Source organism: Carassius carassius, chromosome 4 (assembly GCF_963082965.1).
Source record: "Carassius carassius chromosome 4, fCarCar2.1, whole genome shotgun sequence".
Classification (NCBI taxonomy): Eukaryota; Metazoa; Chordata; class Actinopteri; order Cypriniformes; family Cyprinidae; genus Carassius; species Carassius carassius.
The window spans coordinates 28,081,351-28,102,034 of record NC_081758.1 but is presented as its reverse complement, the minus strand read 5'-3'; the positions used below and the strand labels follow the sequence as shown (position 1 = coordinate 28,102,034).

The following is a 20,684-nucleotide window of genomic DNA, read 5'->3' as shown; positions in this document are numbered from 1 at the left end:
TTAAATAACAATAAAACATATGGTGAAGAAAAAAATAAAACATTTCATAGGGCCCTAAACGTAATATTTGGCATATTTTTTTTTACAGTAGTTTTGGGGGGTTATTTTTCCTGTAAAGATATCGAGATATATATCGTATATCGAGATATAGCAAAATATATCAAGATTTTTTTTTTTTGCTCCATATCGCCCAGCCCTACAATAACATTGAGCATGTCAGCATTCACAAATAATTGCTCTGCTACTTTTTAAAAGTTAATATATTCTGGCCCTTATGAGTGGGTATGAACTGTGCTGTGCTGTGCCATCAGCATTTCCACAGTTTGCTAAAACGATTAATTCATTAATCTTGACAAGTGCAAAAGCTGCATGATTTACAAAAGGTTGTAAATTTGCTTCCACAGCTTATTTAATGCTTGTCTTTTGTGAGGGATTTTTGCCCTGGTGATTATACTGTAATATAGTTTCAGTTTAATCACAGCGGGTACTTTCTGGTGATCTGAGGTGTTATTGCCATGGAAACCTCAACATTCTTACACCCTCAGGGCTAAGTCGCTAGTGTATTCTCACAAGTTTTTAAGAGCTAAAGATTTGCATCCAGTGCAGATCTGGATTAGGTGATTCTGCATTTTTTATGTTTTATTTTTTTTTCTTCAGTAGGAACATTTCATTTATGTTCATTTTGAGGCTTAAAGCTGCAGTGTGCATGTAATGCTACTTTTTAAAAATGAAAGCTGGCTGAGAGCTACCAATGTTATACAGTACTTAAATCTCTTAATGTATCAATCCAAGCTGTTATACAAGGCATTGTTAAAATGTGCTGGAAATGTGCTGGGAAAATGTGCTGAAAAAGTACTGATACACACTGAAATAACCAAGTTTTATGACAAAAGCCAACAAATAAAATTAGTAGCACAATACACTTTTGGGAAGTCGTGGCCTAGTGGTTAGAGAGTTTAACTCATAAACCTAGGTTTGTGGGTTTGAGTCTCTGGCCGGCAATACCACGACTGAGGTGCCCTTGAGCAAGGCACTGAACCCCCAACTGCTTCCCAGGTGCCGCAGCATAAATGGCTGCCCACTGCTCTGGGTGTGTGTTCACGGTGTGTGTGTGTGTGTGTTCACTGCTGTATGTGTGCACTTTGGATAAGTTAAATGCAGAGCACGAATTCTGAGTATGGGTCACCATACTTGGCTGTATGTCATGTCACTTTTATTTACTTTTACTTTTATTAAGATGGAAAGCAAATGAAAACAAAACTTTTCTGAAGACATTCTGTTTCCTATTATGCATTCACACAAATAATGAAATCATATATTCTTTCATTTAATTTCCCTCAGCAGTCTGCCTTAATTTTTTCACACAAACAAAACTACCCTATTATGTGTTGCGCCTGCGTGAGACTCTTAATAACTTTGATTAAAGCTGAACTGTATTTACTGTGAGTTTTTTTTTTATCGCGATAATTTTATCGGTTTAATGAATTAAAATACATAACTACTGGTAGCTTGCGGGCGACGTGTTGGAAACCCCTGCTTTTGAGTATAGGCAAAGGCAGAGAGCTTCTGATTGTACATGTGAAGAGTAAATTCACTCTGAGAGTTAGTGTGTGTGTTTGTGTGTATGTGTGTGTTAGGGTTGTGAAGAAAATGGAAATTTTCCCACCAGTTAATCGACGTGTGACAACACTGGTAATTTCCTCTTTTCCTGGCTTTTCTTCGATCTTAAATAGCTTGTAAAAGCGAAGTGTGCGTTTTACTTTCACTTTCAAATAGCGACAATTGTAAAGCAATTGTTTGTTTTTAGTTTGTTTGAATCTTCCCTCTTTCCCACACTTTCCTTCACTTTTAAATAGCTTAAAAGTGCCGTAGGCATTTTACTTCCACTTTCGAATTAGCGGCAGTTCTGTGACAATTGCTTGAATGCAACAACAAAATAAAACGTCAAACTCAATTTAGCATATTTATAAAACTAAGTATTTTTATTAACAAAAAAATAAATAAAAATGCCCTATTCTATAGGGCAGGCTTTGTATAATATAAAATAACAAATAACTTGCATGAAGTTTAAATAGGTATACAAAACTGGAAATAGACTAAGTAAACATGTATAATAACTTATATAACCAAATAAATAAGAAAAGTAGAACGCTTATTAGCAAAAAGAATAAGAAAGCTTGGAGGAACAGCATAAACCTTGATGTCAAATAAAGTAAAAATCAGCTATTGGGAACCAATTAAATAAGAAACTAATGTTTAAAGAAACTTCCAAAATCACCTTAGATAAACTGCAAAAGTAAACAAGCTTTTCAAAATCCAAAATATTGCCAAACTTTTGCATTTCGTTACGAAACTAAATCATCAGCCTTTGTCTTGTCTGTCTCACCTCACTCTTGTCTGTCAGCTGGACTCACTCTCCTCACTGGATAAATGAAATCTGATCTGTGATGTGGCTGTCGTTGGGCATGTTTCATTGAGCAGCCGTGTTCAGTGTTTAATTGAAGTGTCTGCTTTTTTACTGTACTAAATAATTTTTATTACTATAAAAAAAATATAAACGACGTTGCCGCAGTAAGCAAGTGACGTGTTGTGCCTTAACACCGTTATCACCGTAAACACCTTCTATCGCGGCAAGCATAGTGTGTGTGTGTGTGTGTGTTTGTGTCTTTGTGTGTGTGGTTGTGTTTGTGTGTGCCTGTGCTTGAAATAAATAATTGCAGATATTTTTCATAGATTTCACAAGCCTCTCAGAAGAAATCATACTTCTGCATTTCTCATTCAAAGACTGAAGTGTGTAATCAGAAGTTTTTTAATCTCTGGGAATTTCTGTTCCTTTTTATTTTAAATGCTCTGATATTGTTTATTGTTGTTTGATATTGTTACACTTTAATTTCTCATGTAAAGCATTTACCCTGCTCTGTTTCTGTTCTAAGCAGTACAAAGAGATTTTATTACACGCACAGGCACTAATGACTAATCTACCGGTGTATAATCATTTCTCATGTAACCCAGGGCAGGAAAAGTTCTGGTGTATCCTACCTGCTGTTAAAGGGGACCTTTTATGCCCCTTTTCACAAGATGTAACATAAGTCTTTGATGTCCCCAGAGTGTGTATGTGAAGTTTTAAGGGTATAAGGGTGGTTATGTACACACACTGCCAACACACATTTATGTCCAAGCAACATGTGAAAGTGAATTTTGCATAATAGGTCCCCTTTAAATCCAATGCAATCAAATACGTTTAGGTATTTGTTGTCCACAAACCTTAGTCATTTCATATTTTTTATGCCTGAATTTGATAAATTGATCAATTTGGATTTCCATCAAAGATAAATTGTTTTTATGCCTTTAGTTTAACAGCATTATTTCTAACAGATGTTGCTTCGGCTTTCATAGAGCGGTTCTATTAACTTGTGATGGATAGGAAGGATCAGCTATTCTGGCAGTTCAGAGGAAACCTGGTGTTTGATGTGGACAGAGGTTTTAACCTCTCTGTGTCTGGCTTTTGAAAGATAATGTATGCTTCTGTATTAACCAGTGTGCTTTCTAACTCCATTACTGTTACTCTGTATTTTTCTGGCAGTTCAGGCATGTGCATCTGCAAGATTGGAGTGCACGGGGACAAGTGTGATGACTGCCGCCCAGGCTTCTCGAACTTCAGCAGCACAGGGTGCCAACCTTGCCAATGCAATAATCATAGCAGCTACTGCCACCCACAGTCAGGTGAGCCACCCACATGTATACAACATAAAGAACCTCAATCTCTAGAAACGTAATGTAATCTATCTAATTAGTCCTTTAACTGATGCTTTTACCCAAGTACATTTATTACAGTGACAAACCCCCAAACTCCTGGAGCTAATTGAGATTAAATGTTAGATTAATAATGATAGTTCACGGTTAGCCCCTTGCTGGGATTGAATCTGTATATGTATAGATCAGCGTTATCAGCTGCTTTAACGTTCACTGTATACCTAAAAGTGCCAGCGGGTAAATTTTACTGTAGCACATACCAGCTGTTTTTATATGGCTAAAGAACCTATTATTTCACTGTATTATGCTACTGTCTTCACAAAGAAGTGTCTAGAGTCATGAAATGATTATGTCTAGTCATCAACTATATTTTTGTCCTGTTGTTTTATGTTCAAGGCTTTTTTTTTTATGCAGGCTACACTATTCACTTTTAATAACGGTCAGTATTAAGCTGAACAAGCCTGCACTGACAACGAGAATTAAAAGGAAGTAAATAAATATTTGGGTGGTGTTATAGGTTATTATAATACAATATCATTAATCAATATATTAAGATAACCAATGTTATTTAAATTACTAGAATAGCCTATGAGTTTTTAATAATTCACCACATTGCATAGTATGATGCCATGACAAGCGCACAGCTTCACCTAATTAGTTATTGTTTTGTTTAGTTATATCATTCATAATTTAAATAATACAAGAAGAACACCAATAAACTTTGGGTAAAAAAAAAACAGAGAGAGAAAGGTTTTATTTATTACATCAGATCGGATTTTTCTTCTTTCAGTAGGAAACTGGCAGATTAGAATAAATAGCAACACAGAAGCGAACAATAAACGATAGAAATGGCGAAACAAAAATTAAAAAATATTTAAAGAAATTTGAAAAAATATTTTTTGTACGTTTTAAAAACATCCATGGGTAAAATTTACCCCGTGGCGGTTCTAGTGTTAAGGTCATTTTCTGTGTAGATTGCAGACCTTTAGATTGTCTAAAACATACAATGATCATATCTGAGTACTGTGATTTTGCTGTATTTATGCAGATTAACATTTTCCAACCTGGGAAGTATGACATATATGAATCGCAATATGTCCTTAAACAATTACTAAAACTGCAAAATTATGTGATTTCAAATACATTTGTATTTAATGGATGGATTGTTTCTGACAGCAATTGCTAGCGGCGCCATGAAGCGGCTGTGTGCTGGGCACCCTTAGCATGTCAGACACGGTTCGAAATTTAACACTCACCTAGTGCCAAATGCAAGTAAAAATAGTTTTTTGACTACTATATGAAATAGTGTTACTCACCACTTGATCCAATTATCAATTCACAAGGACTGTGTTTTAAATTATATAAGTATACAGTCTGATGCTGTGCATGCTTCAGAGTGCCATGCTCCATTGTGTTACTTGCGTGGAGCTACTGAACCGGTGTTTTCAGCATCTCTAAGTGTCTAGTTAAGTTTAGGACATTTATGTTGTTCATAATTTGCAAAACAAAATGCGTTTTCAACCATCTTCACAAATGTTTTATGAAAATGGTTTATAAATCTGTTGTCAAAAAAATAAATAATAATCTTTAAGGTCTCCAAAAGCTGTAATAGTTCAAAATAATATAAAAAATTAATGTTAATATTTGCACATAAGTTGTAATTTTACTGTCAAATAAACATTTATTGCCTTTTTATTTTTATTTTTTTATTACAGTCCTTTAGAGGGTGGTTCCGGTTTTCCATTTTGAATCCTTTCCTGTGTTTTGTTAAAAATGATAGCAGAGTTACATTTAGAAACATGAAAACCAAAACTTCAAAAATACGTTTTTTTTATATAAAGTTTGAGAAAAAGAGCAGTGCAACAATTTAACAAGCCTCCTATTCCATTATAATAGGGATTAAGAACCACAGCATTAGAGAAAGGATGGCATTGCAACAGTGTAACTTAAATAGGCTTTTGTTGTGTCAGTTCACTGCAGTAGCCAAAGACTGGTGTTGGTGTTGGTGTTGATGCTGATGCGCAGGAGCCATGTCATCACTGTAACTCAACAACCGCACATAAGCACTTTCTGCTGCTGTATGCACAGTAGCAATGCAGGGCTTTAACCAATCCTGTATCTCTCTACACAGGCTGTCCATTTTTCAAACAGACAGGTATTTTCAAACTTGCAAAAGGGTACCTCGTATCTAAAATCTAAAGGCAGGGATATATTTTTCAACCTAGGATCATTAGAAATATGTGCCTGTGGCATAATTTCTACAAAATATTACATGCCTTCTTGCATGTTTAGCAACACTATCAAAGTGAAATGTTCAAAGAGTGGTCCAATATTTTCTTATATTGCTTCTTTGTTGGTCACGGACGTTTGGAAATTAAATGTCTGCCACCTACACTACACTTAAACCCTATCTTAAACCTCACCAACAGTGTTAGTGTTACAAACACAAAAGTGAGATAAAAATGTGTTTGCTCAAGCAACCCCGCCATTTTAGCTTGCTTACAAGGCTTTGAGCTCTTTCATTTTAACTCATGTTTCGTGGGACTCGTAGCTGAGTGCACCACTTCACAAGTGCAGTTCTGTACCAGGTGAGCTACCAAGCATGTGTTTACTGCATCAGAAAAGTAATACATGTGGCTCTTATTACAGTGGACCATTGACACTCCTTATTGAGATTGTACTAGATAGAGTATCAATGGTTCATTTGAGAGATAGATGGCGTTAATGCACTTATAAGTCTGCGATCTGCCATAAAGCAAGCTCCTGCTTGAGAACGCGCTTAGGAGAGTTTGAACAGTTAACTCAGAGGTTAAAAACTATACAAGGACTGTTCAGTTTCTTGCACAGACCGATCGTTTTGTTTCTTTACATATCAATCTATTGTCACGAGCCGCAGGGTTGAATTTGGTTTTGTCTGAGTATGTTTTTTTTTTGTTTGTTTTATTATATGCTTTAGTCATGATTCCCATTCATCTCCACTATAAGACTGACAAACTGCAACGGTTTGTGTTAAAAATTGTTGTTTGTTTTCTACTGAAGAAACTAAGTTACCTACATCTTGGATGCCCTGGGGGTAAGCAGATAAACATCAAATTTTCATTTTAGGGTGAATTATCACTTTAAGGTTTGAACCTTGCTTAATATGAATCCATCAAGTGATTTGTTGCTAATTGTTTTCTCTCTTTCCTTCAGTTGATTTTCTGTCAGATATTTCTGCTGTTAATGTTCGCCTTAACAACCAGTTATAATTTTCAGTATCTAGTGTCATCTGCAGAATAGGCTTTTCCCCCACAATTCTTGTTAATTGGGAACATATTTTTATAATGGTATATTGGAACAGAAGCCTGTCATCTCAGATATTTGCAGGTATTCTTTCTCTCTTTTTTGATATTTGATGCATTGTCCCTATAGCTGTCTGGGCTTTTTTCCCCTATCATCCATTTGTGCCACTCCAGTGGTGCTTAATGTTCCTGTCAGCATGCACTCTGCTTTCAAAAAGCCAATAATGTACATTACATCAGATACCACAGCAGGAGTCAAACTGTCCCAAGCAGTGCCTCCAAGCTGGTGAATCTCGTCAGTCCATGCAGTGAGACCAACGGATATCGTTACATTAGTTCAGCACAATTTGAGCTGTTGTAGAAAACCTAGATGTGAATGTGTAGCTCTTTGGTCTTTTCTGCACAACATTCTTGGCTTAAAAATTTCATCTTAATGTACATTTTAGACCTGAAATAATCCTGTTTCCTGTCTGATTTTCCAGATCAGCCACTGACAATATGTTGGTGCATTAATTTTACATATCCACAGCAGAGATTTCCTTTTCAGAAATTACATTTCTGTTCACTATGATACAAAAACCATCAAAACCTTCACTGCTAGTTTTAGTTATTATGGTGTTTTTTACAGAAAGATAAACAAATAAGTATGATTTTATTCAATATTTTTTACTTTCTCGGGTCTTCTGGAAAAGTCTGGGGATTAACAACAAGACTTTTAAAGTTGTTACAAGTGCTGTTTATTATCTGTTGAAAGATTTTGTAGATTTAAGTTGCAACAGTTGAGGACCTTTTTTTTTTTTTTTTTTTTACTAAATTCAGTCAGTTTGGGCCTGTACATTTCTCATAAAGTTTTCAAACAAAGCTGTATTTAGTTCAATAAATAGCTGCCTAATCAGTGGAATTATTCAGTACAGTTTACAGTGATGACCCTTTCAAATTAAACCTTTTTCAACCCAGTTTCCAAAACACATTTTCCCCTTGCTTTCAAACAATATTACAAAGAAATCCTGTTCCGTTTTCAGGACGTGTCATAGTATAGAGTCTGCTCTTCTGAAAATGTAATGATTTATTGTTGTCTGTGAACTCTAAAGTCTTTTCTGGACCTTAAAATTGCTTTCGACATAGTCAGTCATGCAATTAATTTTATCATGGTTGATATTCATTTACTCCACTGCAGTAATCCAGCATTACACCTCTGAGGTCTTCAGATAATCCCAGTCAGACTTGAAGTGTGGTTGTGTGCGTTCTGCTCTCTGGTCGCTCCAGGGTTGTGAAGCCTTTCAGAAGATTTTACCCAACATTACTATTGATTTGTTTAAATCCTGTCTATAGATAACCTTTTCTCTTTGGTCTGTGTAAGTGCTTTTAAATTGAATTTTATGTTTTGTTTGTAATACATTGTCTTATTTAATATGTTTTAATTTAGATTTATTGTTATTTTTGTATAATTAATATATCATTATAGTATTTATTAATATTTTGAATTAGATTATTAAATTGAATTATTTGTATATTTTCAGTTATTTTAATTTTACTTTCAGTTTTATATTATGTGCTTTTATCAATTACTTATTTATTTATTTTTTCATGTTTATATATAACATGAATTGATGTTTGTTTCCATTTCGGTTTTAGTCATTTTAGTACTTCAACTTATTTATTTTATTAATTGCAAAGGCAACATTTCTCATTTCTCAAGTTTTTTTATTTGAGTTTTTAATTTAATATACAGTGGAGATCAAAATTAGAGAACAACCTACAATTTCCCAAATGTCAAGGTCACTGCTTAGTCCTATTTCAAGTTATAATAACAGGAAGGGCAGTTTTTTAAGCATATTTCATAAATTAATTGGGCTATATTCTAAAGCACAGTATACAAACTTAAAGTAGATATTTGAAAAAGAACTCTGATCAAAATTAAAGAACACTTACAGATACCTCCAAGTTCTTGATGTTAATCTGGCACCTGGTGCTAATTTCCTTGAAATTAAAATTTAAAATTTCTTGGGGATAAAAATCTACCTCAGTTTATGCTCTAAACTATGGGAACCCTTTTATGTTACTGTAAGGTTACAATTAACTATTTAACGTGTACGATCACACCGGTGTGATCAGTCTTGGCTGGTCCCTGAAGCGTACGATCACACGGGTGTGATTAGAACTTTCAGTGCGTTAAGTCATCAACTGTTGAATTTAAATCCGCTTTCGCGCTTTGGCTGATGCAGAGACAGACCAGACGTGCTGATAGCTTGTCATATTATCACAATATTCAGTGTTTTCAACCATATAATGCTTATTTTAGGTTTCAGTTTTGGCTATAACAGGGCAGAGCATGTAAGCTTCTCATCCTAAAAAGGAACAAAAGGAGGAAGACAGAAGGAATGAATCAACTGTGAGCAAAATGATGGGCAAGACCTTGAGGATATAACCAGATCTGGGCCATAGGAATACCTTAACAAGGCCCGGAGCAAACTCCATGAATGACTCACTAACAGAGAGAGCCTGCAAATTCCCTACGCGATAGAATCAAACACCAACAGGAGCATCACCTTAAGGGGCAGAATCTGTTCAGGAACTGACTCCGAAGGCTCAAATGGTGACTCCAATAAGCTCTCAAGCATGACAGACAAGTCCCAGGAAGGAACACTGACAGGGCAGGCCAGCCTCAAACACCTTACCCCACGCATAAACGAAGACCAAACAAGAGCCGTGTTTCCACTATCGAGCTTAAACTGGGCGTGCTAGTGCGTGCCAGGGCCAGCCGTGCCTCGCCGGGGCTTTCTCGGGGCCAACGGCCAGTTTTTTTTGGCCCGACGAAAACCTTGGGCCAAAGCGGGCCAGCTGGGGCTAGAGGAGGGGTTATGAACAAAGGCGGAGTTTCTCCGCGTCTAGAGAGCTCAGCGCTGCAGATCATTTCAGAGAGATAACAGCTTTAATACTGGTATTAAAGACTTTTTAAAATAAGTTGAGCTCAAAACTCACTCTTAGTTAGCAGCAAGTGTTTGAAATAACTTGATCCGATGTGGATTATAATCACTAAACAAGGCAGAAATATTTATAAGCGATGTAAAAGACTATGCACGCTAAAAATTAACATTACCATAGTAAACATGGTAAATATGACCGCTTGGATAAATCAGACGTCAGCTTCTTATTCTCTATCACAATTGTGTATTTATTAAGTAACATTTTATATGTCGTCTCGTTTCGTGAGTTTAGCTCCACGTTGCATATCATCAAAATATAATAAAGATTTTTGTTTGGGAGCTTTTATAAAAATAGAGAGCGTCTGCGCTATGGATCATTTCAGAAAGATAACAGCTTTAACACCAGCATGAAACACTTTTTTAAATAAGTCAAGCTCAAAACTCACTTTCAGTCAGCAGCGAGTGTTTGAAATAACTTGATCCAATGCGGATTATAATCACGTAAACAAGGCAGAAATATTTATAAGCGATGCAAAAGACTATGCACGCTTAACATGTTACCATAGTAAACATGGTAAATATGACCGCTTGGATAAATCAGACGTCAGCTTCTTATTCTCTATCACAATCGTGTATTTATTTAGTAACTTATATTATCTGTCACAAGCCTCGTCTCGCGAGTTTAGCTCACGTTGCCTATCATAGAAAAAAATATAATAATGTTTTTTGTTCGGGAGCTTTTATAAAAATAGAGATATTATCATTTTTTCTAAATGTGACGTCTACTGTGGCTACAAATAAACAGAAAGAGACCCGACTGAATAAGCAGGCTATTTTCATAAGCGTTAAAAATAAATAAATAAAATAGAAATAAGTGTATTTATGTGTGATTAATTTTGAGTCCTGATAAATTAAACCAATATGATCAATGTATCACTTATTCTATAGTTAAAACATCGATGCTTTTGAATTTGAATATATAACAAAGCATGCAAACAAATGGTCGCTTTTATCATGTTCGTTTTGTGATCGCGCATGTTCCAGTGACTTCTTAGTTTTCAGATAACTTCTCTTTGTTGGTGAAATGATGAGGTTGCATGAAGTTGTTCCTGAAAGGCGTGTAAAGGGCATGTTTTAGTGACGCGCAGCGGAGCTTCAGGCTCCACTGTGGAAACCCTGCGCTATTCTGGCCTCGGTGCTACTGGCCCGAGGCTATTAGTTCCGCCCGGCCCGCTTTAAGCCCTGGCTCGCACTGGCCCGACAGTGGAAATGCGGTTAATGTCTACCTAGAGAGACTTCATACGCATTCCTGCGTGCAGCGATAGCTGCAAGATAAACTCTCAAGGTGGTAGCAGCCACTCCTGCCACAAACTTCTCCTGCAGAAATTCCAGCACTGAACCAATTGGGCAGCAGACTGGGTCCACTGGATGAGCCGAACACCACTACTCAAAAACCTTGCACTTGGAAGAATAAAGCCTCCTAGTAGAAGGAGCCCTAGCATTATCAATGGTTTCCTGAACGTCCACAAGAAGAACAGAGGGCACAGCCCCATTCCACCTCCTTTCCAGCTGTGCTTTTTTGTTCCATCATAAAAGCCCAATTTCAAGTGCAAATCAGTAAAATCATGTAACGAGACTTTTGCGAAATGGGATGTTCTTGATTTATTTAAGTTGATTCAATTTATTCATGGTTTTAAAAGCATGAAAGAAATTTCCTTGCTTGCGCTTCCTCTGGAAGATTACTGTTGTATGAGTTTAGAGACGGAACACAACACGGACATATAAAGTCATCTTTTAGTGCCTAAATGGTTAAATACAAAAAATGTGTCAAAATGTAAAGAGTAGAGAATGAAAACACTTGTATAACAGTAAATTGGATCTTTTAAAGTGACAGCAGGCTATATTCCTGCTGCCGACTGTGCTTAATATTAATCAAACAACAAAAGACACATTCAAAATCACTCACTGCTCTTGACTGAAGGACTTTTGTAGCTTTAATAAGAAACAAAGGCTATGACTATGCTGTTTTATTTTACATTAGGTTAATCAATTTCTCTAGTAGGCTGTTAACTGAATAGCCAATACTTTAAACTCACATTAAAAAATCTTAAAGCACAGTTTGTTTCATTTGTATAATTTTTATTCCATTGTATTATTTTACTTTATTACTGTCATTTTATTTTTTACAGTTTAATTATTTTCTTTAATTTTTCTATCATTTTTTTATCTAATATTAGTTATGTTATCAGTTATAATATTTGGTATTCTGCTGTTGCATTGAGAATTGTGACATTTCGCTGGACTCTAAAATGTAAATGTAATAGTATTTAGTAGTAATAGTAGTAAACCGTATTTACCGAAATATATATTTGATATATATATCACAATCTTTAAATAAATCTTTCATATAAAGATTTGGTCATATGACCCACTAATAACCGTTTTAAATATTCATGATTACAATTTTGACCAAAATAATCGTAATTTTTATTTTTGTCATAATCAAGCGGCCCTAGTGTGATGTCTGTCTTCACCGTTAGGTATTTTAGCTCATTCTACCAGGAGTCTTGCTTCCTATCAAGCTCTTTTCAGAGGAGTTCCACCTCTCTTTTCAGAGGAAATCCAAGCTACAAAACCTGATAAAAGTGTGAGGAGAGGACCATGCTGCCGCCACACATATATCCCCTCCTCACACGTTTATCAGTTTTTATAGCTTGTATTTAAATGCATCGGGCCAGATATGGTAGCGCTTAGCTTGGTGGGTGTGGTATATCGTTCCCATTGCATCATAGCTACACAGCGTTGAGTGAACCTACAAAAGAGAGTGTCTCGGGTTACATGTGTAACCAAGGTTATCTAAATAGGGAACAAGATGCGGCATTTGCTGCCAGGTTCCTTGCGTTGCCGACAGAAGCGGAGGGCATTTCACCATCAGCCAACTAATTTTACATGTGCATTACTTTTTCTCCATGTTTCAAATTTCTTTAATCTTACTAGGTAAAAGTCTTCAGTCTAGGCATGTGTTTTTTTTTTTTTTTTGTCCAAAACCTTTTTCATTTGCTGACACTGGGAGACAACCTAGCTATTTTCAACCAGACAGTGAGCCTCTCTTTGGACTTTTACTAATTTACTGGCTAAGCATGTGTTTGATCTTCTCACACCTGTCTTCATAATTATGCTCATACATACACAGACACTCGCACTCATTAATTTGGCTCATTATTTCTCCTCCCAGTTCAGTGAATTCCTGGCCACTGTCAGAATAGTGATTTGTGGACTCACATTGTACACTAGCAGCTGCTGATCTATAAGCTTTCACTACACTGTAAAGTCTTGCAGAATCAACAGCACTTGGAGTTCTTTCACCAATGTATCTTGCCTCTCTATTCAGTCACAGCTTTTAATTGAATACGATACGATGAGAAACAAAAAGACAAAACAAAAGACTTTGAATCAGAGCAATTACTTATTAACATCTGACTCACTGACTAAATGTGTGTGGTTTTTAGCAGAGCCTGACAGTAAAGGAATACATTTACTTGAGTGCAGTACTTAAGTACATTTTTGAGGGATTTGTAATTTACTCGAGTATCATTTTTGGGGAGTACTCATGACTTTACTCAAGTACATTTGAGAGGCAAATATTGTACTCTTTACTCTGCTACATTTCTATCCATAACCGTAAGTACCTGTTACTTCTTCGGCCCCGTCCACACAGAGTTTACCCCAATCCGACTTTTTTTTCCTCGTCTCAAGGAATATCCGCATCCACATGAAACCACAAAACGACTTAGTATACATGCCAGACCAGCATGTGGCGCTGTAATTCTGCCACACAGGTATACTTAAAACAGAGAAGAAGACATGGACTTGTTCATAAACATTGCGCGTGATACACAAACGAACATGGAACAATACATTTATTAATCTGTGTTAATGTTAGTTAATAAAAAGACAATCGTTCAGTGTTTGTTAATGTTTTTGTTGCTGTTATGTGACATAGCGGTGTCTGACTAGGGGCGAGACGTGGGCTGATGACGTCATCGTTTCAGAATATATATTCGAAAATATATTCGCTGTCCAAACGAAAACGCAAAGGCGGCATTTTCAAATTTATCCACTCTGGGACCCAGTTTAAAAAAACATTGGTTTCACTCTTCCAAAACGCCGGATTCCGTGTGGACGAAACCTCTATCTTTATTCACAGAAACTCGTCTCCGTGTGGACGGAAAAAAAGGAAAAAAGAAAAGAAGACGACTTCAGTACATTTAATTGAAGTACAGTACACACACACACACACACACAGAGTTGTTACACATAGATTGTGTGTGTGAGAATGGTGTTATTCAGCTGAAAGTATTTTCTTCTGCATTGCCTGTATGTCAGTGTAAGAGGAAGGGGCTTAATACTGTCACTCAAATGAGCTGAATTTAATTTTTCCTTCTTTGTACGCTGACCTAAACACAGCTGATTTTCTTTAATCATTATTATTTTCTCTTCTATGCTGCGTGTATAACACGGTCAGGTTCAGAGGTGTGTCAGAACATTGCAATATTGCTTTCTTTGCTGGTTTAGGTTTATTGATTTGATTAATGAAAAAACAGAAACTCACATGTACACACAATTGTTAGCTGGATTTTCTTTTCTGATATTACACATTAATGTAAGCTGAGCATTTGCTTTGATATTCTTGAGTATGCAGTGTGTTTAACACAGTCAGGTTCAAATGTGGGTGCAAAAAATCCATTAAAACTCTAACAGAGGTTTGTCAGAGCGTTGCCATTGTGCTATTGCCTTGTGGGCAAGTGAGAAATGTTAAATAAGGCTACATAGTAAAAAGATGAAAATGACTTGATTTTACTTTCAATTCCTTTTATATTCTCCAAGGTATTAAAATTTTTCATAACTACCATGTAGGACGTTTCTGTACATAAATGTAAGCACTGTGCCAGTAGTAATGCAGTATTTAGAAAATGTACTCTTGTACTCAAGTACTTTTAAAAACAAGTACTTCAGTACTTTTACTTAAGTAGACATCTGACTGTAGTACTTTTACTTACTTGAGTAAAATTTAGCAAGGGGTATCTGTACTTTTACTCAAGTAATGAAGCTGTGTACTCTGTCCGCCTCTGGTTTTTAGTAACAGACACACATTCACAAATAGGTTTTATTATAATACATTTCATTTTAATTAAAACTTTAAAATACAATATAGTGTTGTTGGTATACATAGGCTGCTATACACTGTAGGAGACATTGCATATATTTTATTCATGACAGTCCATCTGATTCAGCTAGATTTAGATACTTGTTTTGTCTACTGCCTCGTGTTAACGTAAATACACCATCATTGATTGTTTTTCTGATTACTGATCTTGCTTCCCTCTGACCTCTGTCAGTCTCCTGCTATGAAATGAAAGTAGAGTTAGAGCTGGACCAGGGGGAGTGTTTGCATAAGGCTTCATCTGTGGACACTCATCCGTCTTCTATACAGGGAATAGCGTTTGAACACTAATGATCATCCTCCTGTTTTACTGTCTGGCCCTGGAGACCCAATGGAAAAACACACACGTACGCACACTCAAGTGAATCTGACAGCCGCCCATCTTTTGAAACACACATACATAGCATCTTTGATCTGTGTGCTTTTGGCCCTGAGTTGGATCTCTCTAGTGTTTGCTTTTGTCTTGCTTTAAAAAATATGTTACTGCTTTCATCCCTGAATATATTCAGACTCTTGCCTTATGTCATTTGATGGACAGATGCTTGAAGTCATCAACTGATCCATGATATTGTAATTTTATCCCATATTTGTATTTTGAGATTAATTCAAGTAACTTTGAATATAAAACATTGCGTGAATTAGATTTTAAACAATTTTTAGCACTTATTTCTTTGATTTATGCTCTTTATTAGAGGTGTTTTCTGAAGTTGAATCGGTCTTGTTTGTACAGTGCCTAGCCACCTCCTAGCAATGCCCGAGCAACAATTCAGAACGCTATAGCAGTTGAAATCTTTGGCAGTATGTTGGTGAGTTTTGAACAGCCAAGTACTACTCCCATTTTCTTCAGAAAATATAAAAACCTGTAATTGTTAAGCAGAGTATTTGTGAAAACCATTTTATTTTTGACTGCACAGCCAGTGACAGATAAGGCAAATGAATCTGAAGAAAAAGAAATCACCTTGTTGCCTGACTGTCTGTGATTTTGGTGTGTCGGATGAAATGTTATGAAATACAAAAACACAAAGGCTGCATTCTCATAATACAGAGATGATCAAACAGGCGTAAATGTTTGCTGATGACAGCTTGTAAAGATCTCATCCATGCACTGCTGTTCCGCTCCCGGCCTACAGGGGACACCTTCCTTAAGCCTCCTTGGTTAGGCCTTCAGATGGCATGTTTACCCCAAGCCTAGTGCTCTCCACCCCTGCAGAGGGCAATATTGTACTTAATCTTGCTAAGTACTCTCCTCGTTAGTCCGAATTCCCTTCACCTGTTTTTTACCCTTTATAAGGGTGCTAGTTCTCTGCTATTGTGTTCAGTCTTGAGCCTATGCACTCCAGTTACCAGCTCTCAGTTAAGGCTCAAGTCCCCTGACTCATGACTCTTCTGCTAGCTCAGTAGGAAGCACATCACACCTTCTACACCAGAGACCCGGGTTAAGGTGGCCTCTTAAAACAGCTGTACAGAAACTCGTAGTCAGATAATTACTAGTGATGCTGCTTACACCTGTGCCATGCAATTGTTCATCAATTGTGACTGTTGCTTTGTTCATTTGTGTCATTAATCTTTCTTTGTCTGAGGTAATTGCTCACTGAGAACTGCAGTGGACCCAAAACGTATTTGGACATTGATGCCACAATTAAAAATGTATGAATGTGATGAATTGCTTATGCTCCTCTATTGTATATCACTTTGGATAAAACCATCTGCTAAATGTATGAAAAATGTATGGGCTGCAATCGTATTTTAATCATGATGTCGATTTCTGCTTCTCTTGATTAAGCATAACCATTGCGTTATTGTCCTGCTGATTATTTATCCTCAAAAACATTTTTTTTGTGACATTTACATTATCTATAACAAGGCTAGGTTTTATTGTTGCCAGATGTCAAGAATCTAAATGTCTTAAAGTTTTATCCATGAATAGATACATTTTCCACCTGGTGTTTATTTAATGTTCCTCACCTGGCAGCCATGCACAAAAATAGTGTTCACAATCTGAAAACACAGACAATCATGCACATCAGTTATTCCATTTGCCGCTGTCAACAACTTAGGTGTCACGGGCTTTATATTAGACACTTATATTATTAAACTCTCTAAAGCTGCATTCCTTCAACTCTGCTGTATTGCCAAACTCTGTCCCTATCTCAACCCAAAAGATGCTGAATAATTAGTACATGCATTTATCCAGTCTGTGTTTCGTCTACCACTAAATCATTTCAAAGGGGTAATTTATCCAAAAATTAAAATTCTGTTATTATTCACTCATTTCATTCCAAACCCTTTCTGTTGTATTCCTTGGTTTGATAGTTTGCTATCTAATACAGTGACATTTATACATACTTTGTGTACAGGAGTAGGGACAGATTTGTTTACATATTTTTTTTTAAAGGATAAAAGAACAGCAAAAACAAGAAGGCTGATGTTCAACAGAGAAATCTCTTTTGGACATCAGTAGCACAGGTGTTCTTCATCATGTGAATCAGAGGATCATTGTCACATGTGAAAACACTGTCAGATCCTGTTCCAGCTCTAAACAACACCTCGATCCTCACTCAGTCCTTCCTTCTGCTGTTTCCTTCCACTCATTCATTACTGTGCACTGTATTTACTTCTTCTCTCAGGCTCAAAGAAGGAAATCATGACTCATTTATCACCTACAAGAGTCTATTAGCTGATCACTTTTTCCCAAATAGAAAGCTCACTATTGATGCACATGTCAGGTTGGGCTTGTTACATAATAATCAGAGGAATGCCATTCTGTGCGTGGTTTCTCGTACTTCCTTTGTGAATTATGCAATCGCTTGTTCAAGGGTTCTGTTTTCACTTAGCTTTCAAATACCATTTCAAATCAATAAAATAAGTTATTCAAATCACATTTAACCTGTAAAGAGTTCACTTGAATGTTACTGGCACGCAAAAAGAGCACATTCAAATTTTTAAATTTGTGTTTTATTTATTTTTGCAACTCTGTTAGCATTTTTTTTTTATTAGAGTTGCACTTGCTCTGGCAGGATGTGAGGAAGTTCCTTCCTTGTTTTCATGTGTTGCAGTTTTGCACGCTACCTATAGGTTTAATGTCTTCAGATTTTTATGTCTACCTTTGCGCCACTGAACTCCGTTTGCCTCTCGTCAAGCTCAGTGGACCAAAGTCCTGTCAGTCACAGCTGTGGGTCTGTTTACTCAACCCTCTCTCCCTCCCCTTGTTCTTTCAGGCAACTGCACGAACTGCCAAGGCAACACCGAAGGACCCAGCTGTGAGAAGTGCAGGTATAATTTCTACCGAAGTCTCAGTTCTCCCGTAACAGAGTCCTGTGTACCCTGCCCCTGCTCCAGTGTCACCTCCACAGGCAGCTGTAAGCTCGGTGAGTCCTTCCCACATGCATGCCAGGCTAGTGTAGCTGACGTTAGCGTAGCCTGCTAACTTTATTATTGAGCTCTTATTGGCCACTGCTGTAGTAAATTCAGAGGAGATTTCCACATCTGGGATATGCGGAGTACCCCTCTCATCTGTTTTGGATTATGTGTCTTGCATCATTCTGGCCAACCACCTGCTGTCTGATTTTCTGGGTGGGTGGACTGAGACTTTAAAGAGAAGAGAGGTTTATTTTAAGTGAAAGTGAAACTGGAAACTTTTTTTCTCTCCTCTCTGGGCCTCCACTCTGAACAAAACCCACAGGATATGTTTATGAAATACTGTAAAGGCAAGAACGGATGGGAGTGTTTCTTATTTCTTATTCAGAAGTGTTTTGATCAGTCCCACAGTGCTCTGTCTCTCTGTCTCATGGCTTATTCACTGTGTGTTTGTGCGGAATTGCGTGATATTGTTTTGTGTAGGGATTTCTGGATTTACTGACAGCAGCAATGCTCTTGTAGCCTTGCAAGCTGATGTAAGGTACAACCCGAATTCCGGAAAAGTTTGGACGTTTTTTAAATTTTAATAAAATGAAAACTAAAGGAATTTCAAATCACATGAGCCAATATTTTATTCACAATAGAACATAGATAACGTAGCAAATGTTTAAACTGAGAAATTTTACACTTTTATCCACTTAATTAGCTCATTTAAAATTTAATGCCTGCTACAGGTCTAAAAAAAGTTGGCACGGGGGCAACAAATGGCTAAAATAGCAAGCAGTTTTGAAAAGATTCAGCTGGGAGAACATCTAGTGATTAATTAAGTTAATTGATATCAGGTCTGTAACATGATTAGCTATAAAAGCTTTGTCTTAGAGAAGCAGAGTCTCTCAGAAGTAAAGATGGGCAGAGGCTCTCCAATCTGTGAAAGACTGCGTAAAAAAATTGTGGAAAACTTTAAAAACAATGTTCCTCAACGTCAAATTGCAAAGGCTTTGCAAATCTCATCATCTACAGTGCATAACATCATCAAAAGATTCAGAGAAACTGGAGAAATCTCTGTGCGTAAGGGACAAGGCCGGAGACCTTTATTGGAAGCCCGTGGTCTTCGGGCTCTCAGACGACACTCATCGGCATCACTCATCGGCATGATTGTGTCAATGACATTACTAAATGGGTCCAGGAATACTTTCAGAAACCACTGTCGGTAAACACAATCCGCCGTGCCATCAGCAGATGCCAACTAAAGCTCTATCATGCAAAAAGGAAGCCATATGTGAACATGGTCCAGAAGCGCCGTCGTGTCCTGTGGGCCAAGGCTCATTTAAAATGGACTATTTCAAAGTGGAATAGTGTTTTATGGTCAGACGAGTCCAAATTTGACATTCTTGTTGGAAATCACGGACGCCGTGTCCTCCGGGCTAAAGAGGAGGGAGACCTTCCAGCATGTTATCAGCGTTCAGTTCAAAAGCCAGCATCTCTGATGGTATGGGGGTGCATAAGTGCATACGGTATGGGCAGCTTGCATGTTTTGGAAGGCTCTGTGAATGCTGAAAGGTATATAAAGGTTTTAGAGCAACATATGCTTCCCTCCAAACAACGTCTATTTCAGGGAAGGCCTTGTTTATTTCAGCAGGACAATGCAAAACCACATACTGCAGCTATAACAACAGCATGGCTTCGTCGTAGAAGAGTCCGGGTGCTAACCTGGCCTGCCTGCAGTCCAGATCTTTCACCTATAGAGAACATTTGGCGCATCATTAAACGAAAAATACGTCAAAGACGACCACGAACTCTTCAGCAGCTGGAAATCTATATAAGGCAAGAATGGGACCAAATTCCAACAGCAAAACTCCAGCAACTCATAGCCTCAATGCCCAGACGTCTTCAAACTGTTTTGAAAAGAAAAGGAGATGCTACACCATGGTAAACATGCCCCGTCCCAACTATTTTGAGACCTGTAGCAGAAATCAAAATTGAAATGAGCTCATTTTGTGCATAAAATTGTAAACTTTCTCAGTTTAAACATTTGCTATGTTATCTATGTTCTATTGTGAATAAAATATTGGCTCATGTGATTTGAAAGTCTTTTAGTTTTCATTTTATTAAAATTTAAAAAACGTCCCAACTTTTCCGGAA

At 37.0% G+C, this 20,684-nt stretch overlaps 1 protein-coding gene across 1 annotated transcript in view; it reads left to right on the top strand.

Annotated features, from left to right (window-relative positions):
- Positions 1-20,684, top strand: part of LOC132139676 (multiple epidermal growth factor-like domains protein 9) — a 91,058-nt gene that overhangs the window by 55,690 nt on the left and 14,684 nt on the right. Inside the window, exons 3-4 of the mRNA XM_059548210.1 lie at positions 3,584-3,723; positions 18,404-18,553. Coding sequence (XP_059404193.1) covers positions 3,584-3,723; positions 18,404-18,553 — 290 coding nt within the window. The remainder of the gene's footprint in view (positions 1-3,583; positions 3,724-18,403; positions 18,554-20,684) is intronic.